This window comes from Petaurus breviceps, unplaced genomic scaffold, assembly GCF_028583685.1.
Source record: "Petaurus breviceps papuanus isolate PSGF00001 unplaced genomic scaffold, PetGlider_PUasm1.0 112, whole genome shotgun sequence".
Taxonomy (NCBI): domain Eukaryota; kingdom Metazoa; phylum Chordata; class Mammalia; order Diprotodontia; family Petauridae; genus Petaurus; species Petaurus breviceps.
The window spans coordinates 2,816,690-2,837,454 of NW_027185601.1; the positions used below are offsets into that span (position 1 = coordinate 2,816,690).

At 36.8% G+C, this 20,765-nt stretch overlaps 1 protein-coding gene across 1 annotated transcript in view; it reads left to right on the forward strand.

The window, feature by feature from the left end:
- Positions 1-20,765, forward strand: part of LOC138157377 (contactin-associated protein-like 2) — a 2,155,842-nt gene that overhangs the window by 1,642,759 nt on the left and 492,318 nt on the right. The window contains exon 14 of the mRNA XM_069082919.1: positions 13,842-13,853. Coding sequence (XP_068939020.1) covers positions 13,842-13,853 — 12 coding nt within the window. The remainder of the gene's footprint in view (positions 1-13,841; positions 13,854-20,765) is intronic.

Below are 20,765 nucleotides of genomic sequence, written 5' to 3' on the forward strand. Positions count from 1 at the left end.
ACCCACCTGGAGTCAGGAAATTCAGAGTTTAAATCATCAGAAACTAACTGTATGATCCTAGGTAAGTCAATTATAATAATAATGTTTACATCAGTTTTTCATCTGTAAAATGAGAATAATAATAGCACCTACTTCCTACTGTTGCTATACAGATTAAATAAGATAATATTTATAAAGTACTTAGCATAGTGCTTTGCCCATACTAAGTATTCCATTAATGTTTACTATGACTATGATTACTATCACTACTACAACTACTACTACTACTACTATTACTACTACTACTACTACTACTACTCTTTCCTCCTCCTCCTTTTCCTCCTTCTACTACTACTACTATTCTAATGGGAAATGATTGGGCAAATTACGGCATATGAATATAAAGAAATATTATACTATGAGAATGATAAAAGTAATGAACTGAAAGAAACTTGTTAAAATTGTATGAATTAATGCAGAATGAGGTAAACAAAATAATAATTTATATGGTGACTATAACATTGTAGAGAAAAATAACTCTGAAAGATTTAAGAATTATGATTGCTACAATAACTAAACATGACTCCAGAGGACTGATGATAAAGTATGCTACCCATTTTCTGACAGAAATGTGATAACAATAAGAATAACAAGAAAAATAATCATTATAGCTAGCATTTATGTAGAACTTCAAGGTTTGCAAGGCACTTTACAAGGACCTGGTTTTACTCTGATAATAACCCTGTAAAGTAGGTACTATTAATTTTATTTTACAGTTAAAGAAACTGAGGTAGACACTGCTTAAGTGACTTGCCAGGGTCATATAACTATTAAGTGATTAAGTCTGGATTTTGGCTCTGATCTTCTTGAGGGGCCATGGCACCATGGAAGTTTCCTTGACATCTAAGAGAATTGTATCTCTGGTTATTCAAAAGGTTTCTATTATCGCTAGAAAAAAAATAGTTTCCTAACTTACAATTTGAGTGCCCAGGGTAGTAGCTGGTGATGGGTCATCACCAGGGAGTGGGAATGGAAGCTTTGTGGTGAGGAGGTAACAATCTGAATCTTCATGGTCCTATGTTCCATGTGGATACCACCTAAAAAGTAAGCAATATTTATCATTGGAAGACCTTTTAATGTACTAAAAAAAATCATCGAGAAGCTTGATGTAGCATATCTTTGAAATCTTGTGTTTTCCAACTATACAAGCAACAATGAGGTTTCTGATGAGCTTTCCAGGGTAGTTCTGACTTCCTGACAGCTAAAAAAAAATCCTTATGTTTTCAGACTTCATTTCCCTTCCTAGCCTGAATCCATAGATGCAAAGAAGGAAAATGATAAACAAATGGGCAAGTTTGGGGACAATGACATGTCAAGAAGTCTCCAAGTAAGGGGATAATTTCCATTCTTCCTAACCCTTTAAAACCGGGAAATTTTGGCTTGTGGTTGAGTGAAAGGGTGACTATTAACATACACCGAGATGCATGATCATGAGATTAGGCAACTGTGAGAGCCAGGCCTTAATATAAGTAGATTTTGAATGTGAAAACACAAGACTTACCTCTAATACCAATTACCACAAGTTACTACCTCTAATACCAATAATATATAGGAGTCATTTACCCTTCTAGTGCCTTGCTTGAGTCACAGTGGTTAACTATGGTTAATAATGTAGATTCTTAAATTGATAGCTTTGCAATATATATTTATAGTGAACACACATTCATAGATCAAAGAGTAATAAATTTAGAGCTAGAAGGGCACTTCAGAGGTCATGAAGTTCAATAGTCTCATTTTATAGATGGGAAAACAGAGACCCAGAGTGTTCAAGTGATATGTCTAGTGTCATGAAGCTAGTAAGTGTCTGAAGTGGGAGGCATGTCTATGTTTCCTTGACTAAATCCATCTATAGAGAACATTTTATACACTATGCAACACTCCTACATTATTATTCTACTAATCAAAATTTCTTACACATAACTGGAATATAAACTTTTTTGAGTTAAAATGAAACAAGTGGAAAAGGTAGGGATGAGTTGGATTATACATTTCAGATAATAAAAATTGCAAAAGAGACCTTAAGGTATAATTTTACTTCACTTTTTTAAATTAAAAACCTTTTTTCTTATTCAACAAATAATAAACACAATGATGTCTTAAGGTGGTTAAGATCTGGTCCATTGTAGAATATTGTTCATAAAAGACTCCCTGTATTATGATAGATGACACCTTCATTGAAAATGCTTGCAATGTCATTAGGAGACTGTATGAGAGGAAAAGAAGATGGGCTAGCCATATAGTGAGGACGAAGTATGACAGGTAGACAGGCCAGATGTTCCACTGACACCCTCAAAATGTCAATAGAAAGTGAGGAAAGCTTTCAGCATGTCGAGTAGATTCTCTGTGGCAAGCTTGTAAGGCTGCATGTACAAGAATTCCACAGGATGGGCATGCATATGTAAGTTATGATCCACATCATTAGAAGAAAAAGCCATATTAATCACATCAGATTCATTTGAGGATATTAAAATATCATTAAAGGCTAGAGAAGCCACGAACTTGCACAGATAGGCTATAGCAATGTTCAGAAATTTTAGTAATTTCCCATTAATTTCTCTTTTCTTTAGCTGCTTTTTCTGTGACCTGTCATTTCATCTCACATTCTCTTTGCCCTATTTCAAGTTAAACTTTAGAGCAAAAGCTTACTGCTCATCATAAAGCTTCTAGGAGGCTTTCCTCAAGTTGTCAAGGGGAAAAAAAAGCAATTTTGAATACTGTCAGTGCTCAGGACAGCTAGTCAATGTGCAGGCTCTTCCATCAAATAGTCAATAAATTGTGTTTACAAAGTGTAATTTGTAGTATTATATTTGGGGAGGGATTTGAAGATATTTGACACTTACCCTCCTTGTCATTTAAGAACTTTAGTTTGTGAGATAAGGAATATGCATATAAAAGATAACTAGCTATATAAGAGATAAATGCAAAGAGAAATAAATACAAAAATATCATGGGAATTCAGATAAGCTCATTCAAAGAAGTTGAGAATTAAGTTGGTTCTTGAATGAGAGATAGGAAGTAGGAAAATTAAAGTGGAGGAGGAAAGACATTCCCAGAATCAGGAGCTGTTTGATTATAAGTTTTGTGATAAGAATAATTGTAATTTACATGGAGCTGTCAAATTCTAAGAAATACTTTACACATAAAGATGGTGGCATGGTTGGTAGAGAGCTGTGTTCTGAACCAGGAAGAGCTAGGTTTGAATCTCATCTTTGACAAATATGGACTCTGTATCTCCATGAAAGTGACTTAGCCTCTTTAGTTCCCTTTGGCATCTATGACTCGAAGTTTCAGAGAAGGTGCTGACTTGTATTGGTAGAAAGAGCTTTATCATTTATGATATTACATCAGTAAGAGTCTCTATCTTTGTCTCATTTGAGCCTTTCAGGATATCAGGACATAGGTATTATAGGAATAATTTTATTTCCATTTTACAAGTAAGGAAACTAAGAGAGATTTATTGACTCGTAAATATCAGAGACAGGATTTGAATCAAAGGCTATTGGAGTCCAAGTCCAACACACTCTCCACTATGGCTTTCATTGTGTGGACTAGAAACAAAAGAAGAAAAATAAATTATAAGGAGCTAATTATCTATAGAGGGGAAAAGTGGGACAGAAAGTTGGAAAAGATCAGATTGTGGAGAGTCTTGAATTAGGGAGTAAGGAATTAGGACTTTATCTTTTAAGTAATGAGTCATAATTGACAAGTTTTGAGCCAGACTGCATGATAAAATTTTAATTTAGGAAAATTAATCTGGCTACCACTTCTAGGTTGGATGGAATCAGGGAGAGATGGGGGCTGGGGTAAATAGAAGACAATCCCCATTGTCCAAATGTAAGGTAATCAATCACCCATCAATTAATCAGTAAATGTTTAGCAGGCCCTATAACAGAAAAAGGAGAATAATTTAACGGAAATTCTAAAGAAAGAATCAACAAGACTTGGTGACTTACAAGATTGTAAGCAAAAGAGAGGGCAGAATCAAAGATGAATCTAATGTTTCAAGCCTGGAAGAAGAATGTCACTTGAAGCAAATGCTAAGTCTGAAAAATTGACAAGTTTGAGAGAAGGAACCTCTACTTAGTTTTAGTCATTTGAGCTTTAGGTGACAACAGGATGTATTTATGGAAACAACCAGGAGGCACTTAGAACTTCAGAGGGCAGAAGGGCTTGCTCAGGCAATATTTGAGAGGTACCTGCATAGAGAAAATAATTGAAGCAAAAGAAATAGATAGCTTTTCCAAGAGAGAATGAAGGAACTACAGGGCTGAGGATTGAACCTTGAAATATGCCCACATTTTGGAATTAGGAGGAGGAAGCTGGGGGCAAAAAGAGCAGTCAAAGAGGTAGAAGGAAAACCCAGATAATTTAGTGTCAGGTGGGAATAATAATAGCATCTGGAATTTATATAGGACCTACTATGTGTAAGGCCCTGTACTAAGCCCTTTACAAATATTATCTCATTTGATTGTTACAAAAACTGTAAGGAGAAGGTGTTATTATTATCCCCATTTTGCTATTGAGTAAACTGAGGCACACAGCAGTTAAGTGACTTGCACAAGGTCACATAGGTAGTAAGTACCTTCAACTCATATCTTCCTCACTCTTGAATTTGCCTTTTAATATCCATTGTTTCATTTCCAGATTAAAGAGATTTAGCTTTAACCACTATTTTAGATATAGCTACTGGTATGGGAGAATCTCTATATAAATTGAAAGGTATGCAAAGTGGTCTTCCTATCTCTCTTTATGAATTCCTCTCTTACCTTCTTCCTTCCTCTTGTCTCCATACATGTCCCAGGATCTCGTGATGATCCCTTCTATATGTCCAGAGTCCCCTAGTCTACCAAGACCTTCATTCCACAATTTCTTCTTTCTGTCACCCACATAAACTCTCTGAATGTAGAGCTAAGTAGTTGTCTGGTTCTCTAAATAAAGTAACTCATGCTAGGACATGTATATGGCTTAAATGCCAAGGATAGTTCCATCTTTAAAAAAATCTCTAGTTGTTTTACTGTTTTTAAAAGGGTAGTTAAGTGTCCCATTTACAATAGATGTTCCCTGACCTTTCCATTCAATCAGCAGGCATGTATTAAGCGCCTACTATGTGCCAAGCACTGGAGATACTAAAAAAAAAGACAAAAACAAAAATTTCTTGCTCTCGAGTGCTCACTGTCTAATGGAAGAGATGATACACAAATAAGATATCTATATCAAAACAGAGAGATAGAGGGGGGAGGGAAGGAAGGAGACAGAGAGAGAGAGAGATGATAGATTTTAAATAATCTTAAAGGAAGGGAAGCATTCATGTAGAAGGTAGAATTTTAGGTGACACCAGAAGGAAGACAGGAAAATCAGGGAAAGGAGGGGAAGTAATAAGCATTTATTAAGCACCTACTATGTGCCACCCTCTGTATATAGATAGATAGATATCTTGTTTGCATATTATCTTCAGTCAATGCGTATATATGAAGTGTCTACTATGTGCCAAACACAGGGATACAAACAAAAGTCAAAAGAAAGACCTGGAATCAAATTCTCCCCCTGACACCTATTAGTTTCGTGACTACAGGTATGTCAGTTGGAGGTCTCTCACCCTCAATGTCCTCATCTGTAGAAGAAGGAAACTGAATAAAATGCTCTCAAAGGTCCTTTCCCACTCTGAATCTACGATCTCATTTTACTCAGATTCAGAAGTCAGAATGGTACAAGAGGAGCCCTGGTTTGGGATCCCCAAGATTTGAGTCCTACTGTGGCTCTGTTATTAACCAGCTTTGTCATCTTGTACACATCACTTCACCTCTCTAGTCCCTCAGTTTGGGATCAGATGATCCCTAAAGTCCTTTCCAGCTCTTGGACTCAATGATGCTCAGGGCATGCTATCAATTGATAGTTTCAACACTGTGGTTGCCTAGCAACATCTAGTTATTCTTTTCTGTGATGTGGTGTGTAGTTCATACAGTTAATTACCAAATTTGGCCAGTGCATATAGGGGAATTGTTTTGCACTCCCTACCATTTCCCAAAGAAAAGGTTAATGGACTCAATGGCTAAACAAATCAGTAGCGGTAATAACTCTAGCCTATTAACAGAGAGCAGGAAATAAGCCACCTTTGACCATTGACTCCAGAAACTTCTACATTTGTTTTTGGTTTCTTTCCTTTTCTCTCCTTTCCTTTTCTTTTTGGAGTAGGAAGGAGTAATTTTATTTTTAGTGGAATGTGCTCCTGTTATTTAGTATGGAACATATATCAAAGAGAGTATCCTTAATATAAGTTTTTGTTGAGATTAACTGGGCTGCATCCTTTCTTTGTTTTCCTGCCAAGTATTGAAAGACTCCACATTCATTCGGGCAGCCCCTTCTCAATGTCATTGAATTGGAGAATCAGATGAGATAATCTATGCGAAAGTGCTTCGTAATCAGAAAGCTCTCTCTTAATAAATGCACTTAATAAATGCTTGGTGATTGATTTATATGGATGTGATCTATTTATTATTGTTATGTAGGTTGTTAGAGCTGGAAAGCACCTTAGTGATTCTTTCACATCATAAATACACCTAGAAGGGTCTTACAGATCTGACTCAACAGCCTCCTTTTACACATAGAGAAACTGAGGTATAAAAGCCCTAGTATTATTCATAATAATTCTATACCATACTACTAGATAGAATATATAAGAGAGAGAATATGTAATTCTTCTGTAATCCATGACTTACTTATTCTTAATAATGTTAATAATGTAATCTTTATTAATAATTTTTATAGTCTGATACAGTAGAAATACCCCCTAGATCTGGAGTCAGAGCATCTGGGTTCATATCCCATACCTACTGATGCAGATATAAACAGTACCCAGAGGGTTAAAAATAATATTAAAGATTGCTCTTTCAATACTTTGTGAAGCCCTGTAGCTTATTCTGTAACTTGAAGGTGCCCTAAAGTCCTTTCCCCCCCCCCTTATCTTGAACCTGTACCAAAAGAATTGCTTTTGTCTCCCTTTTCCTGCATTCCCCAGGTTCTTTAATTTTTAAACTGTATCCTTCTGCCCCATCCCTAATTCCTTAAACCATAAAGAATTCCTTTTGTCTCCCTCATCCTGTCCTGTCTTTAATCTTTAACCCCCATAAAAACCTCTAAAACTACATCATCATTCTGAAACCTCTATATAAGCATAACTCCCCCAAATATTGGAGCCTTGCTGGGCTTTCTTGCTAAGGAGGCCTGTGATGTTTTTCTTATAAAATACAAAGCTTCCATTTGATAAAAGAGAGGGTCTAAGTGTATTCTTAAACACCTGAACCAACTTCCCAACTCTAAACCTCAACACTACCACTTATTACCTGGGTAACTTTGGACAAATCACTTCATATCTCTAGGCGTCTCTTTGTAAAATGAGCGAAAGGGGCTAAATGAACTCTTAGGCCGCTTCTACCACTAAATTTGTGGTCCTGCTTTTCTCTTCATCCTGACTTTTGAGATGAAAAGCTAAAACTCAGAGATTCTAAGCAGCAAGCCAATAATTAGGGGCAGTAACCTAGAACCCAAGTGTCAAAGTCTGCCACTGGGGCTAAAAGGGTCTCACAGAGAAATTAGATGAGTCAGACCTTTACTCATTAGATGTGCCAATCATTTACTGAAAATAAACTGTCACTTTTGTTACAGGTGTTTAAAGAAGACTGTATCTTAACAGGAAATATGTAAGGAGGCAAGGACAGGAAGAGTATTAAGGCTCTCCAGAGACTTCCTTATATGTTGGAGTCAGAACAAATCATTCTGCAATAGGAAAGGCCACTCTCACACTGGGTGCAGGGCTAGCACCTTCAAAGGAGTACTGGGAATGTGTCATAGAATCAGTACAAAGCTAAGAGTATTGCTCAGTGGCAACATGAGTGTGATGATCATTAGTCCATGGCAAGAAGAGTCTTTACAGGGACTCCTGGATCAGTTCTTCAGGGAAATTCCAGATGCTCTGGGGTCAGGACAGATGCTGGAACAGCTTGGTTCCATGCCGGTCCTAGATCACAACCCTCAGGTGTCTTACACCGAGCAGAGAGTCCTATTTAAGTCTTACAGAGTATCCATCCTTAGGTTTTAGCAAGGGGAAAATGAGTCACCTAAAAAAAAACTCAACATAGCTATTTCTAGCTGGGATATTCCAAGTTCAGAAGCTTCAAGCTTTGTGTGAGGGGAAGAGAGGAAAGGATTCCCAGAGGACTGGCAGAGTAAGAAGGGAGGTGGGTACCAGAGAGGAGGAGAGCATACAGGAATTGGATGTACTGCTACATATTTAAAAGTAGGGCACGAGACAGGGGGAGGGGAATGATATGCAACACACTTCTAAGTTAAATTTGCATTATTAGCAACAAAACAATATATGAAGCCCTGATTTGTAGTATTTCTGAGGTGTAAATGCCCATTCTGAAGATTTAACAGTCACTTCAAGTGTTGGAGGGGTTCCAACACAATCCTGAGGGTACCTGAATGAGAGCAGATAGCTTCTTGGGGAAAAGGAACCCTAGAGCATCAATTCTCTGGACTCCCAGTCCCCTCTTCTTTCCAATACGAATTTATAGATTGTTAGAATTGTAAATTACTTTAGAGATCATCTCATCTAACTCATTCATTTTACAAATGAGGAAACAGAACAACATTAGTGTGACTATCTGTAGTGATATATACTCAGTATATATATTGAGTATACAAACAAATTCTCCAGTGGACCTATAAATTCATTGATGTCTCCTGGGGAAAGTTTGCCTTCAAACTGCTTGGAGCTCAGCCCTAGAGGGGATTATGTCATCATCACTGTTTATAGCATTTGAGGCCAGTTCAGAAGACCTATGCTTTTTGCTTTTTGCTCTTTGGAACACTGGCAACGCTGACCAGTGTTGCCCATTCCTGAAGAACTTGATGGATGCTGAAGTGGAGATCAGAGATGAGGATTGGAATACCAGGAATATGGTTTTCCCACTCCAGCCTGGTTACCCTTTCTTCTTTCCAAATGAAGTCTCTTTGCAAGATAGGTTCCTCCTTCCTCTTATCTGTGGGCAAAAGAGGCTGTGTAGGAGCTCCAGGCTGGAGTTGAGGGAAGCTGTCCTTTGCCAGGATCCCATTCCACTGCCATAGCCCCAGGCTCAGCCTGGCTAAAGACTCCAGCCTGGGAGTCAAGAAAGGTACAGAAGGTTTTTTATAGTCTGTTAGGTTTCATTTTATTTCCATCGGTTCCCATGGCATGGCTAGGAATACTTATGTTCACTTCCTTTAAAAATGCAATAATGCAAATTTCTGGGTGTTTGGGAAGAAGCCTATGGAATGAGCATGCTATTGATAAGTTTTTTCTCATACATACCACATGATCATTCCAGTTTCTTTTCCCCTTCTACACTTCATTGATATTATCCTTTACCTATTTCCTGTTTGTAATGTGCTGACCACAGCCTACTCACACTATCCATGTGCTTCTCCTTTGCTTTTGAAAGATCTTTAACCTCACTTATTCTGATACTGAAGTATTCCATGACCCATAGTCATAAAACTGCTGAAGAATGTTGGTTTTTAAAAGCTTGTCCTTTGTTTCATCCTTTTATAGACCCTGTATTGCATGATGTCAAAATGATATATTTTTTGGAAAAACTGTTCTCTAGAGGCAAAAGCAAAAGAAGGCCAAAAAGCCACAACAACAAACCCATATCCTTAATTACAGCAGTGAGGTAAAATGGAAATGTCCCAAAGAGTTACAGTGGGTTAGGAAACCTTCCATTTCTCTCTCCATTAGGGAATGCATACTGATAAGCTATTTTAGCATTCATTCAACCTTCATTCATTCCAAAAAAATACTGTTTGCACCTTTGCCCTTGTGAGATAGTGTGCTGGATAGCATGGAATAAACAGAACTACACTAAATTCTCCAAGATAATGACCCTATCCTCAGTGAGCTTATGATCTAGAGCTATGCTCTTTGCCCTCCAAAAATTAAATCAATAAAAACTAAATCAACATTTGCTAAAATTCTAAACAAGATTAAGAGGACTCCCTAAGAAGAATATCTAGGGAACAGGATAATTATCCTGCATTAAAAAAAATAACTTCAACCAATTCCCACTGAAAAGGAGTAATTGAATCTGTAATTACTCTCTTTGCACCAGGGACACAGATATGGCTGCTAAAGATCTAATTGTGATGGCCACTTTCTTAATTACCTTAATTGCTTTGTAGAGAATTCTACCTTCCATCCATTCAGGAGGATTCAATAGCATATGGTGACTCTGGACACCATTAGTACTTCTTAGAAACTTTTACTTTGTAGTATTTCTGAAAATTCTGCTGCTTATTTCAGATTCTAAAGACCTAACTTATCAGTGAGGCCCTCTTGTATTTTCATGAATAAAAAAACGACTTGTGAGGAATTATAGTGGTTAAAAATACAAACAAATGACATTCTGACAAACCTTCTCCAAAAACATATAGTCAGGTCTGGATTTTAGAGTAAATGAAAGAGAAGACTGCTAAGGGGTGGCTAGGTGGCACAGTGAATAGAGCACCAACGGACCTGAGTTCAGATCCAGCCTCAGACACTTGACACATTTACTAGCCATGTGACCTTAGGCAAGTCACTTAACCCCAATTGCCTTCCGAAAAGCAAAAAAAAAAAAAAAAAAAAAGAAAAGAAAAGAAAGAGAAGACTGCCTATATGATGTGATTTCAGGTAGGTCCTTTCTCCCCTAAATTCATCTCATGCTGGCTCATCAATACCTGCATTTCTAGAGTTAGCTCTTTGTTCTTTTGGTTTGAGGGACTATATATGTGAAAGTGGAGAAACCCTAGAGAAGATAACACTGTCATAACTGGTGTGTCAAGCTTTAATGTATCCAACTGGCACATTTATCTTATTTATACATTTAGTTTACTGTTTGTTCAAGCTTCCCAACAATAATAGACTCATTAATTGTCATACAGCTAGCATCCCACAAGTTTTGGACCCAGATCATACTGACTCCAAGTCTAGGAATGTACTGCTGTACACTGCCTAGAAAAGCCTACCTGGTACCTGTTGTTTTTGCTTGTTTTCATTGAGGGTCTCCTCCATGGTTCTTATATATTTCCCATAGAAAAAAGAAATCAAGGATAATAATAACAATAAAAATGCAATAATTATAATTAATAAGATCACAATTATGTGGGAACAGGATAGGGTACATGTCATTCATGTTTCTTGTTTGATACCTGACATACAGAGTATGCTTTCAGTAAGTCTATTGAAGATAAGTTTATATTGCAATACTTTGATTCAACAACTACAACACATGTTTTGGTTTTTTGTTGTTGTTTTCATGTTCTGCAGAACATTAAATGTAAAAGAATGATTATGGGTTAAAAACTTGTTCTACAAGCTATTCTATCTAAAATTCATAGAAGAGGATGAAAGAGGATGAAAGGGAAGAAAAACATGATCCTTGCCACAAAGAGCTCGCATTGTAATGAAGGATACAATGTAGAAACAATTATCATACCGTATAAATGGGAAACAATCAATTACATTTTTATCTATTTTATCCAAAGATTTCACACCTTATATTGATAAATAAAAATCTGAGATCGCTTACAAGGAAAAATGCATTGACCAAGGAACAAAATGGGTGTACCAAAAGCTCTCCCAGCATAAAGTCCAACTTATTTTTCAATTCAGTAATTATTGAATAAGTTACCAGAAAGCATCTTTATTGATTTTCATAAAACCTTTGACTCAGATGCACAATCATGGCTTAGTTACATATTGCAACAGTATTACATAGATCCAAGCATAGTGAGACTTCTGGAGGATTTGATATCTACATAGGAAAGTTTTCTTTATATAAAAGAGAGAAATGACCCAATAAATGCCTAGAATAATTGATGTAAAATGTGACATCTTCCAGTGAATCAGTTTAAGCCTGCTGATGCTCTGAGTTATCTTCAGTTCCTTATTATTCCTCCTAAATAGAACTGAGTATGGCTCCCACATCAAAGAGGAAATACCAATCATCATGTTAATTACTTGATGTCAATGGATGACATCAGGTTACAGAGTTTAGCTGGAATTAAAAGAAAATTTAAAAAACACTGAATAGCATCTTCATCTTATAGGAGCTTTCTCTAAGGATATCAAAAAATCATTTGGACTCAATAATAACAAAATCCTTACAGATGCCAAGGAAAAATAGAAGCTTAAGTCTTGAAACTTGAATATGGATGTCAAATAGAAGCAATTGTATGACAACAAAACAAATACTTAAGTCTTTTCAAGACATGAAATAAACAAGGAGTAAGTGTCCTCTCTAGGAGGAGAATCTAAAAAGAACCCTCAGATATCCATCCTCTTACCCTTCTTCCCCCCAACCAATTCTCTCCAACTAGAAGGAGGGAGAAGCCCCGGTAGAGATACTGAGGAGGTGTGGCTTCTAGAGTCGATATTGTAAAAAGAGAATACTGCCTCTCTATATGTCAAGATACTTATTGGTATCCTAAAATAAAAGATCAATAGGAGAAAAAATCATTTAGGGCAGTTAATACTTTCAAAATATGAGCCTTAACTTTACTTTTGAAACAGTAAAATGAATAGCAATAGAAGTAGAAGATATACAAATAAAAATTGCATAATCTAAATAAGACATAGAACCCACTTCTCTAAGGCAACTATAAAAAGATTAACTTTTCTCTTTTCTAGAAGAAGGACTGGTAGATGTTCTTAGATTGAATGATAGGCTAAAAAGCCTTCCAGATATTCTTTTAAAACAGATGCCACTTCACCTAGAAATGGTAAAAAAAAAAAACACACACAAAAACAACAAAAAAACCATCACTGGATCCACTGCTATTACCCAGTTGTTGCTCCCTAAGGCTAGAAGGAAAGCACATCACCATACTAGTAGCTAGGTTCTTTCAGCTTTGTTTTTTGGGGCTCTCCTTTTGTGCCCCAAAGTATTCAATATTTCATTGCCTCAGGAAATAAAAAAAACTCCAAATCCCAGAATTCTGTAAGAGTCCTCACCATTCTCTCCTCTTTTAGAGGTCTTAGAGTTGAAACTATGCAATGTATCACTGTAGGTTGTAAAAATTTATCACCTACTGAATACTTTGAAAGATTATCACAGCTAGAATTATCCACCAAAGCTCACTAACCTTCATGAACTAACAACAGACTACAAATCCCTGTACTGCACATTCAAACCCCATATACCCTTAAGAATTGAGGGGAGTGGAATTGTACTGTTACCAGAGCATTTTCAAAGACAAAACTGCTGCTAAAAGTTGCCCAGACATAACTCTGGTTTATAGAAATGTAAGAACAATATCCTTAGTGAATACCACCATACTGAATACTCATAACCTTTAAACTATGCCAAAGGAAAAATTCTCAAAATCTAGAGACCTAGCAGAAGAAATCAAAACTATGTGGGAAGAGGAAAAATTTTAATCTTTGACATTGTGCTTATTACTACAAGTACCCTGAAGATGAGGCCAGATGAGTGCATTCCATCACTTAGATTAATTTACAAAATTGTCATTTTTTTCTATCTGTGCAATAGTCAGTACACCAGACATTAAACATAAAAATGAGATAACCACTTATTCTCTGCCCGTTTCTTTCTGAATTCCATTGAATGTATGATGAGAATAAGAATAATAACAACATTAATGATAGTCTCTATTGAATGGACCTTTGGGGTCCCCTAAGGAAAGCACAGAGGGGAGACAGCATTGAGAGCACAGCCAGGTAGTCAGAGGAAAGGGGAAGAGGAAAATCATCATCAGAGGAACAGAAGGAGAAAGGATACAGGAGATAAAATTGTTCCCTTATTTAACAGTTTTGCCAATGATTGATCATGAAAGTATTTTATAGTTTTTCCTACTGTCTCATGAAGAATGAGATATCAACTTTTAAGCAATAAGCCACTGTCTGTTATTACTTTTTTAAATGGTAATTTGCTTCTCTGGGTCCAGTCATACCTTCCTTTATGCAGTATATATATATCATTGAAATGTATTTTTCAAATTGAATTTTGGTAAATTGAATCACATATCTCTTTTACTTATATTATAATTTTAGATATATTTCCATGGTAAAAAGTGAGAGTTTGGTGTTAAAAGATCAACTTTTACAAAAGTCATCTCTTCTAACATTCAGCTTATTGATCTATAGAATGAGGGCTTCCTTTCCACATCTAGGAATTTTATAAAACCTAATAATAATGATAAGAATGAATTAAGCCCCTTTAATCCATATATTTACTATAATTTTTTTATATTTCTACTTAAATACTATATAGAAATTGCAAGACAGACTACAGTTGCAAAAGTGATGGCAATTACCAACTTTCTGAAGAAATGTCTCCAGCAAATTTTCAATTTCTTTTCAAAGAAAAATGCATCTCTTCCTGGACAATTCCCCATAGGCGATTTCTTTGCAGACATGGTTAGTAAAAGCATTAAAGCTGTTGTAGAAAGGGAGTGCTTTGTACTTAGTCCCACAAAGTCATACTGCCTCCTTAAGCATGCAGACGTGGGCTTTGGCAGGTTTTTGGAAGTATAACGTTAGGCCACTTAATTCTTCCATTCCTGATAGAATTGTGGGCCAAATTCTATGTAGTGGCTACTTTCATGAGAACTTACAGGCAAAAAAGAGGGTTCATGATTAGTGAAATTTGGGGATTTTTTGTGTGTTGTTGCTTTGGGGGGAGGACGGATTTGTGTGTGTAGGTTCTTTTTTTTCCCCTCGAGTAAGCTAAGAGCAAGGCAAAACTGTCTGGAAATTTATTTGATTTCTCAGCAGGACAACAAAAGCAAAGGCAGAAAGATAAAAGCAAAGCAAGACAGATCTTCTTCAGGAAGACAGGACTGAGGCAGAGTACAAAGCAAAACTAGAGAAGAGAAATCCCCAGAACAAAGCTTCCTTTAGTTTCAATGGTGACAGGAAGAAAGATGACTAAGAAACAGCAGGGTGTATTTCAAATGCACAGGCAGAATATATTGACATTAGATGCCAGACTGGATGTACTCTATGGTGTATAGATTTAGAGTCTGAAGACCTGGCTTCACATCTGGACTTTGATTATTAACTGGGCAAACTTACACAAGTCTTTAATTTTCTGAGCCCCTGTTTATTGAGTGGTGGTGGTGGTGGTGGTGGTGGTGGGAGTAAGGATAGTAAAGTAGTAGTAACAGTTAGAAAATGGCAAAATGCTCCAGTACCTTTGCCAAGAAAAGCCTAAATGGGGTAATGAAGAGTTAGACAAAACTAAAGTGACTCAACAACAAAGTAATAGGAAGAGGAGAAAAAGAAATGTAAGAGTAGTAGTAGAGTAGGGGTAGCAGCAGTATTTAATGATAGCAATTATTATTAATAATAGTTAATATGTGTAAAGTGCCTTAAGTTTTAGAAAGTCCTTTATACATATCATTACACCTGATCCTCAAAACAACCCTAACTGGTAGGTGTTATTATTATCCCCATCTTATAGATAAGGAAACTGAGCTAAAGAGAAGTTAAGTGTTTGCTGTGGATCATACAGCTAGTAGTATCTGAAGCAGGTTTTGAATTCAGATCTTCCTAATTTGAAGTCTAATATTCTGTCCACTAAACCTCCTGAATGTCTAAGAGCCCTACCTAAACCTACATGACCCATGGACCATACTCTCCATGGGATTTTCTTGGCAAACATACTGGAATGGTTTGCCATTTCCTTTTCCAGTAGATAAAGGCAAACAGAGGTTCAAGTGATTTGCCCAGTCACATGGTATCTGAGGCCATGTTTGAACTCAGGTCTTCCTTATTCTAGTCAGCCATATGTGCTACAATTTTGTATCTGTTACAATTACAGTCCCTTATGACTGTAGGTTTGTTTTTGTTGTTTTTTTTTTTTAAGTTGAAGAACAGATATCATTAACTTACTATTTTTCCAATTTTTTTAAAATTTTATTTAAAGTTTTGAGTTCCAAATTCTATCCCTCCCTCTCTCCCCACTCAATCCCCTCCCCAAAACAGTAAGCAATCAGATATCAGTTATACATGTGCTACTATGTAAAACATTTCCATAATTTTTATTTTGTACTTGAAGACTCAAGTAAAAAAATGTAAGAAAGAAAGTAAAAATAGCATGCTTCAATCTGTCTTCAATCAGTATCAGTTTTTTCTCTGAAGGTAGATAGTATTCTTCATCCTTAATTCTTTGGTACTGTCTTGGATAATTGTATTGCTGAGATTAACTAAGTCATTCACAATTCTTCACTGAACAATATTGACTTTTGCTATGCCCAATGTTCTCCTGGTTCTGTTCACTTCAGTTCGTGTAAGTCTTTCTCTGTTTTTTTTTTTTAAATCATCCTGCTTGTCATTTCTTATTAGCTTAATATCTTTAAGGCTTAATAAGTGTGGTCTGGATTACTTTGACTTGTCTCTGTGAATGAATGAATAAATAAATGAAGCAGCACTTATCACATGGTTACTATATGCAAAGCACTTGACTGAGATCCTGGGCAACAAATAGAAAAACTCGATAGTTTCCGCTGTCAAGAAGCTCTCTTATACACTAATAGAAGGTTTTAGTTACAAATCAGATGGAAAGACTAAGTTTTCCTTGGGGCACAGTGGTAAAACCTATTGCCATTCATCTTCTTTGAAGTTATTTTTTCACTTTTTTATTAGTATTTTATTTATTTATTTTTAGTTTTCCACATTCATTTTCACAAGATTTTGACTTACAAATTTTCTCCCTATCTTTTCCCTACCCTACCCCCAAGATAAGGACCCTACTGAATACTCCTTCCCCCAGTCTGCTCTCTCTTATATCCTCCCCTATCCCCCATAACTTTATAGTAGGACAGGATGGATTTTTATACCCCAGTGCCTGTATATCTTATTTCCCAGCTGCTTGTAAAATACATTTTTTTAACTTTTCTGTTATTTTCATTGATAAAACTTTATCTCTTTCAGTTTATCTCTTTAAGTCTTGACAATAATTTTGGTATGGAGAGCATTATTGTCAAGGCTTTTGGTAGCTTTGGCTGCTGAGGAAGCAAGGGCTGAGGTACCTTACAAAGGCATTTTTGAGGTCACATTTCACAAAGGTTGCTCCCTCACAGGATAGTAGCAGAGGATGGGCTGAAAATAAGTTTATTCTAGGGAGCATCACTCTTGGGTTAGCTGTTGGTTAGTAGTAGTTTGTTGGCAATTGATAGTGGCAATGGGGTTGGGAAGGACTAAGAAGATCACAACTGTAAGTAAAGATCTCTTTATTGCACAAATGACAGTGAGGTAAGGAGAGGTAATCTAAAATATTTTTCCTAGGGAATTATATTTTGCAATAACCTTATTCCACCTCTCTCTAGTCACTGTGAGAAAGTCTTATTTCCTATGGCTCTGTAGCACTATTAGAACAAATGAGAAATTGTCCCAATGCCAGTTCAGTTTATTGCCATCTACAAATTTGGTCCCACTGTTTTATTCTCTCCTAGAAGACCGTAAACTACATGTTAAAATTTGCATTTGGCTTTTAAGTTTCTTGACTTTCAACCTTTTCTTTGGTAAAAAATTAAAGGACCAAGTGTAGATAGATAGGATCATAGATTTAGAATTGGAAGGGACTTCAGTGGCTATCTTGCCCAATGCCCTTACTTTACAGGTGGGAAAATGAAAGCCCCAGGGAAGATAATGACTTACCCATCATCTCAAAGTGCCAGAGTTAGGATATAACACAAGGCGCCATTGCTCTTCCCACAATGCTGAACTGCTTTCATCGCCATTAAAAATGTTAGAGTTTGCTATTCTCATGTCATGCTATTTCATACTATAGATCAGTTATTTCAAACTAGAAATGTATTCCTATGGGCCCACATTGGCTTCAAAAAACACAAATTAACATTACCTATGTTGCTTTGCATTTTTATTTTATTAAATATTTCCCAATTATATTTTAATCAGTTCTGGTCACATTCAAAAGAGTTACTGGCTGACTCCCAAGTTTGATATGGGTAATGTTAATGGAATCTGAAGATCTTCCATGCACCTTTGTATTGTCAAGTAAGCAGGTACTTAGCACCTTGTTTCAAGTTAACACCTTGTTTAAGCTATTTAATGAACACAGAAGTAGTTAACACCTTGGGAGGAAGTGGCTGACATAACAGAAAGGGGCTGAACAGGGAGAAGCAATACTGTATATAAGGAAAAACCCCAGCTGGAAAGTCAGAATTCCTCTCAGTGAGCATCTGGAGGCCAGAGCTTCTGCTGAGACCTTTCTTCTGGGAATTTCTGCTGAGAACTTCCACGAACCAGGCTGAGGAGCTACCATGAGTGAGAGAGAAGGATCTCTGCTTGAGGGAGCCTGTTCTGTTGTGAAGGCTTGGGAATATGGGTGCATTAACTGCATATAACTGCATAACCATGTGTGCCAACTTTGTGGCTATTGTAATGACTTTGGCTTTCCAGTTCCGGGACTTGGTTTTCTGGTATTTGAACAAATGCTTTGGTTCTGCCATCCATGTGGAGAGTCTGTTATATTTTGTCATTCACATCTATACCAGCATATTCCTAACCATGTGGGTGTTATGAATATTGCATTATTGTTACAATATGTCTGGTCCAGAGTACAGGTTACAACATTCTTTAGGCAATGGTACATAGTGGATAGAGCCTAGACAGAATTAGCAGGGCTAAATTAAAACCCTACTTCTCCTATACTGATTAATGAGGTGATTAAAAGTCATGAGGAGGAAGACTAGAAATTCCTTGCCATCAGATTGCAACTCTTTCTTGCAAGTGATAGCAAGCTCTGATTCAAAAGGGTCTAGTCTTGATGATTTTCTAATCTAATCCAATTAGCCATTATTATGCTCATACTGCATATAACACAGTTTTCTAGACACTGAGGCTATAAGGAGCATGGATTACACTGAAGGGCTGCATATTTTTTTTAGTACATTTTTCTTTTTATCAAATTCTTTATTAACTTCTACTTTCCATCATTCATTTCCACAAGATTTTAAGTTACAAATTTTCTCCCCGGATCTTTTTCAGTTCAGTTTTCCAGGATCCATTGCCATAACAATCTCTTGTTCCCAGGTATTAGATGTGAGTTCTCACAATTATGGCTGAAAACATCTCCACCATGCTTGCACAGCATTATATAATGATAAATAATATAAACATTTATGCTTCATTTCTAAATATCCACTGCAACTGTGCATTGAGTTACAGGGATGAAGTGATATAAACTTGTGAGACTACTGTTAGCTATATGCCTTCTTTGTCTGTTGCCCTATAAAGTAGGTGGACACTGATCAAGGAGTGGGGAATGCTTAGGGTTGAATGCACAAGCTGGAATGCTGTATGTGCTTTGACCAGCCTCCATCAAGGCCTGGGGGGAATCTGTGTTTGCCTCAACCAGTCCCCATTGAGGCTTGAGGGGGTTTAGGGGAATGCACAAGCTGCGCTTGTCTTGATTGACCCCATTGAGATGTAGAAGTAGTTGCCCCCCGCCTTTTCACCTGCCCCTGTGAGAAGGGTGATTAGGGAATGCTGTAGGAGTTATGCCTCCATTATCTGCAACCCTTGTAAGACTAGACTAGAATAAAGTAAGATTATTAACCCCTTCAAAGCTGTCTTAGTTTCTCTCCTGTCTGACCAGATTAAAAGTGAACCTCTGCTAACAGCCCTTCTGTATACTGTGTGTATCTGTCTTATACCCTCTCTAGCAGCTTGCATCCTGTCAGGTAACATAGTTTTTATTTTGTATAAATGACAAAATAAATACAAGATAGTCTAGAGTAAGAAGAGGTAGGGAAGGCACAAGCAGCCTGGGACAGGGATGAATCAGGAAAAGCTTCATAAAACTCCAATTCTTTGTCTCTAGTCTTGCTTTTGCACTGGCTATCCCTGATGACTAGAATGCACTTCCCAACTCACCTCTGCCTTCCTCATGGAATCCCTATCTTCCCTTTCTAGGACCACTTTCTCCTTGAAACTTCTTCTGATGCCCTCACCTGATAGCAATACCCTTTATTTCAAACTGTTTTATATTTACTACATTGTATATTTAGTCACTTTATATTTATGCTGCATGCATATGTATATACATATGTGTGTATATAAATACATATATGATGTAGAAAATATTTGAGAGACAATTCCTGGGTAATTAATCATTCTATTAATTATAGCTAATAATTAATTAATAAAAGGATGGTCATTTGGCTGTCTCTCTTAAACCAGAGATCATTCATGGCAACTTCTTGATGGTTATATGTCTTTGGAAGAATGTATATTCCCAGGAGGTGACAATCAACTCTGATTGGTTAACAGTTAATGAGAATGAATATTGTAATGAGAGGTGGACCTATTCTAATGAGTATCTGGGGGATGTGACTTTGGTTGTGTCACTTTTGCCCCCAGACCACCCCCAGTTCTGGGCAATCTTGACAAAAAATCTACCCCCTACCAAACCTGAGCAGATAACAATGGTCTTCTCTATTGGGGTGGGGTCTGAACAGTATTGAAGAGAAAGTTAATCCAATCTCATTATCAACAATGTCCTTCAGATATTGTCTGAATAACCTGCAAGGGGTCGATTTCTGGTAGGTAAAAGAGGAAGGTAAAAATCCAGGATTTTCACAATGGTAAATGATTATTAATATGAGAGAAATAGTAAGTGTGTGTGTGTGTGTGTGTGTGTGTGTGTGTGTGTGTGTGTGTGTGT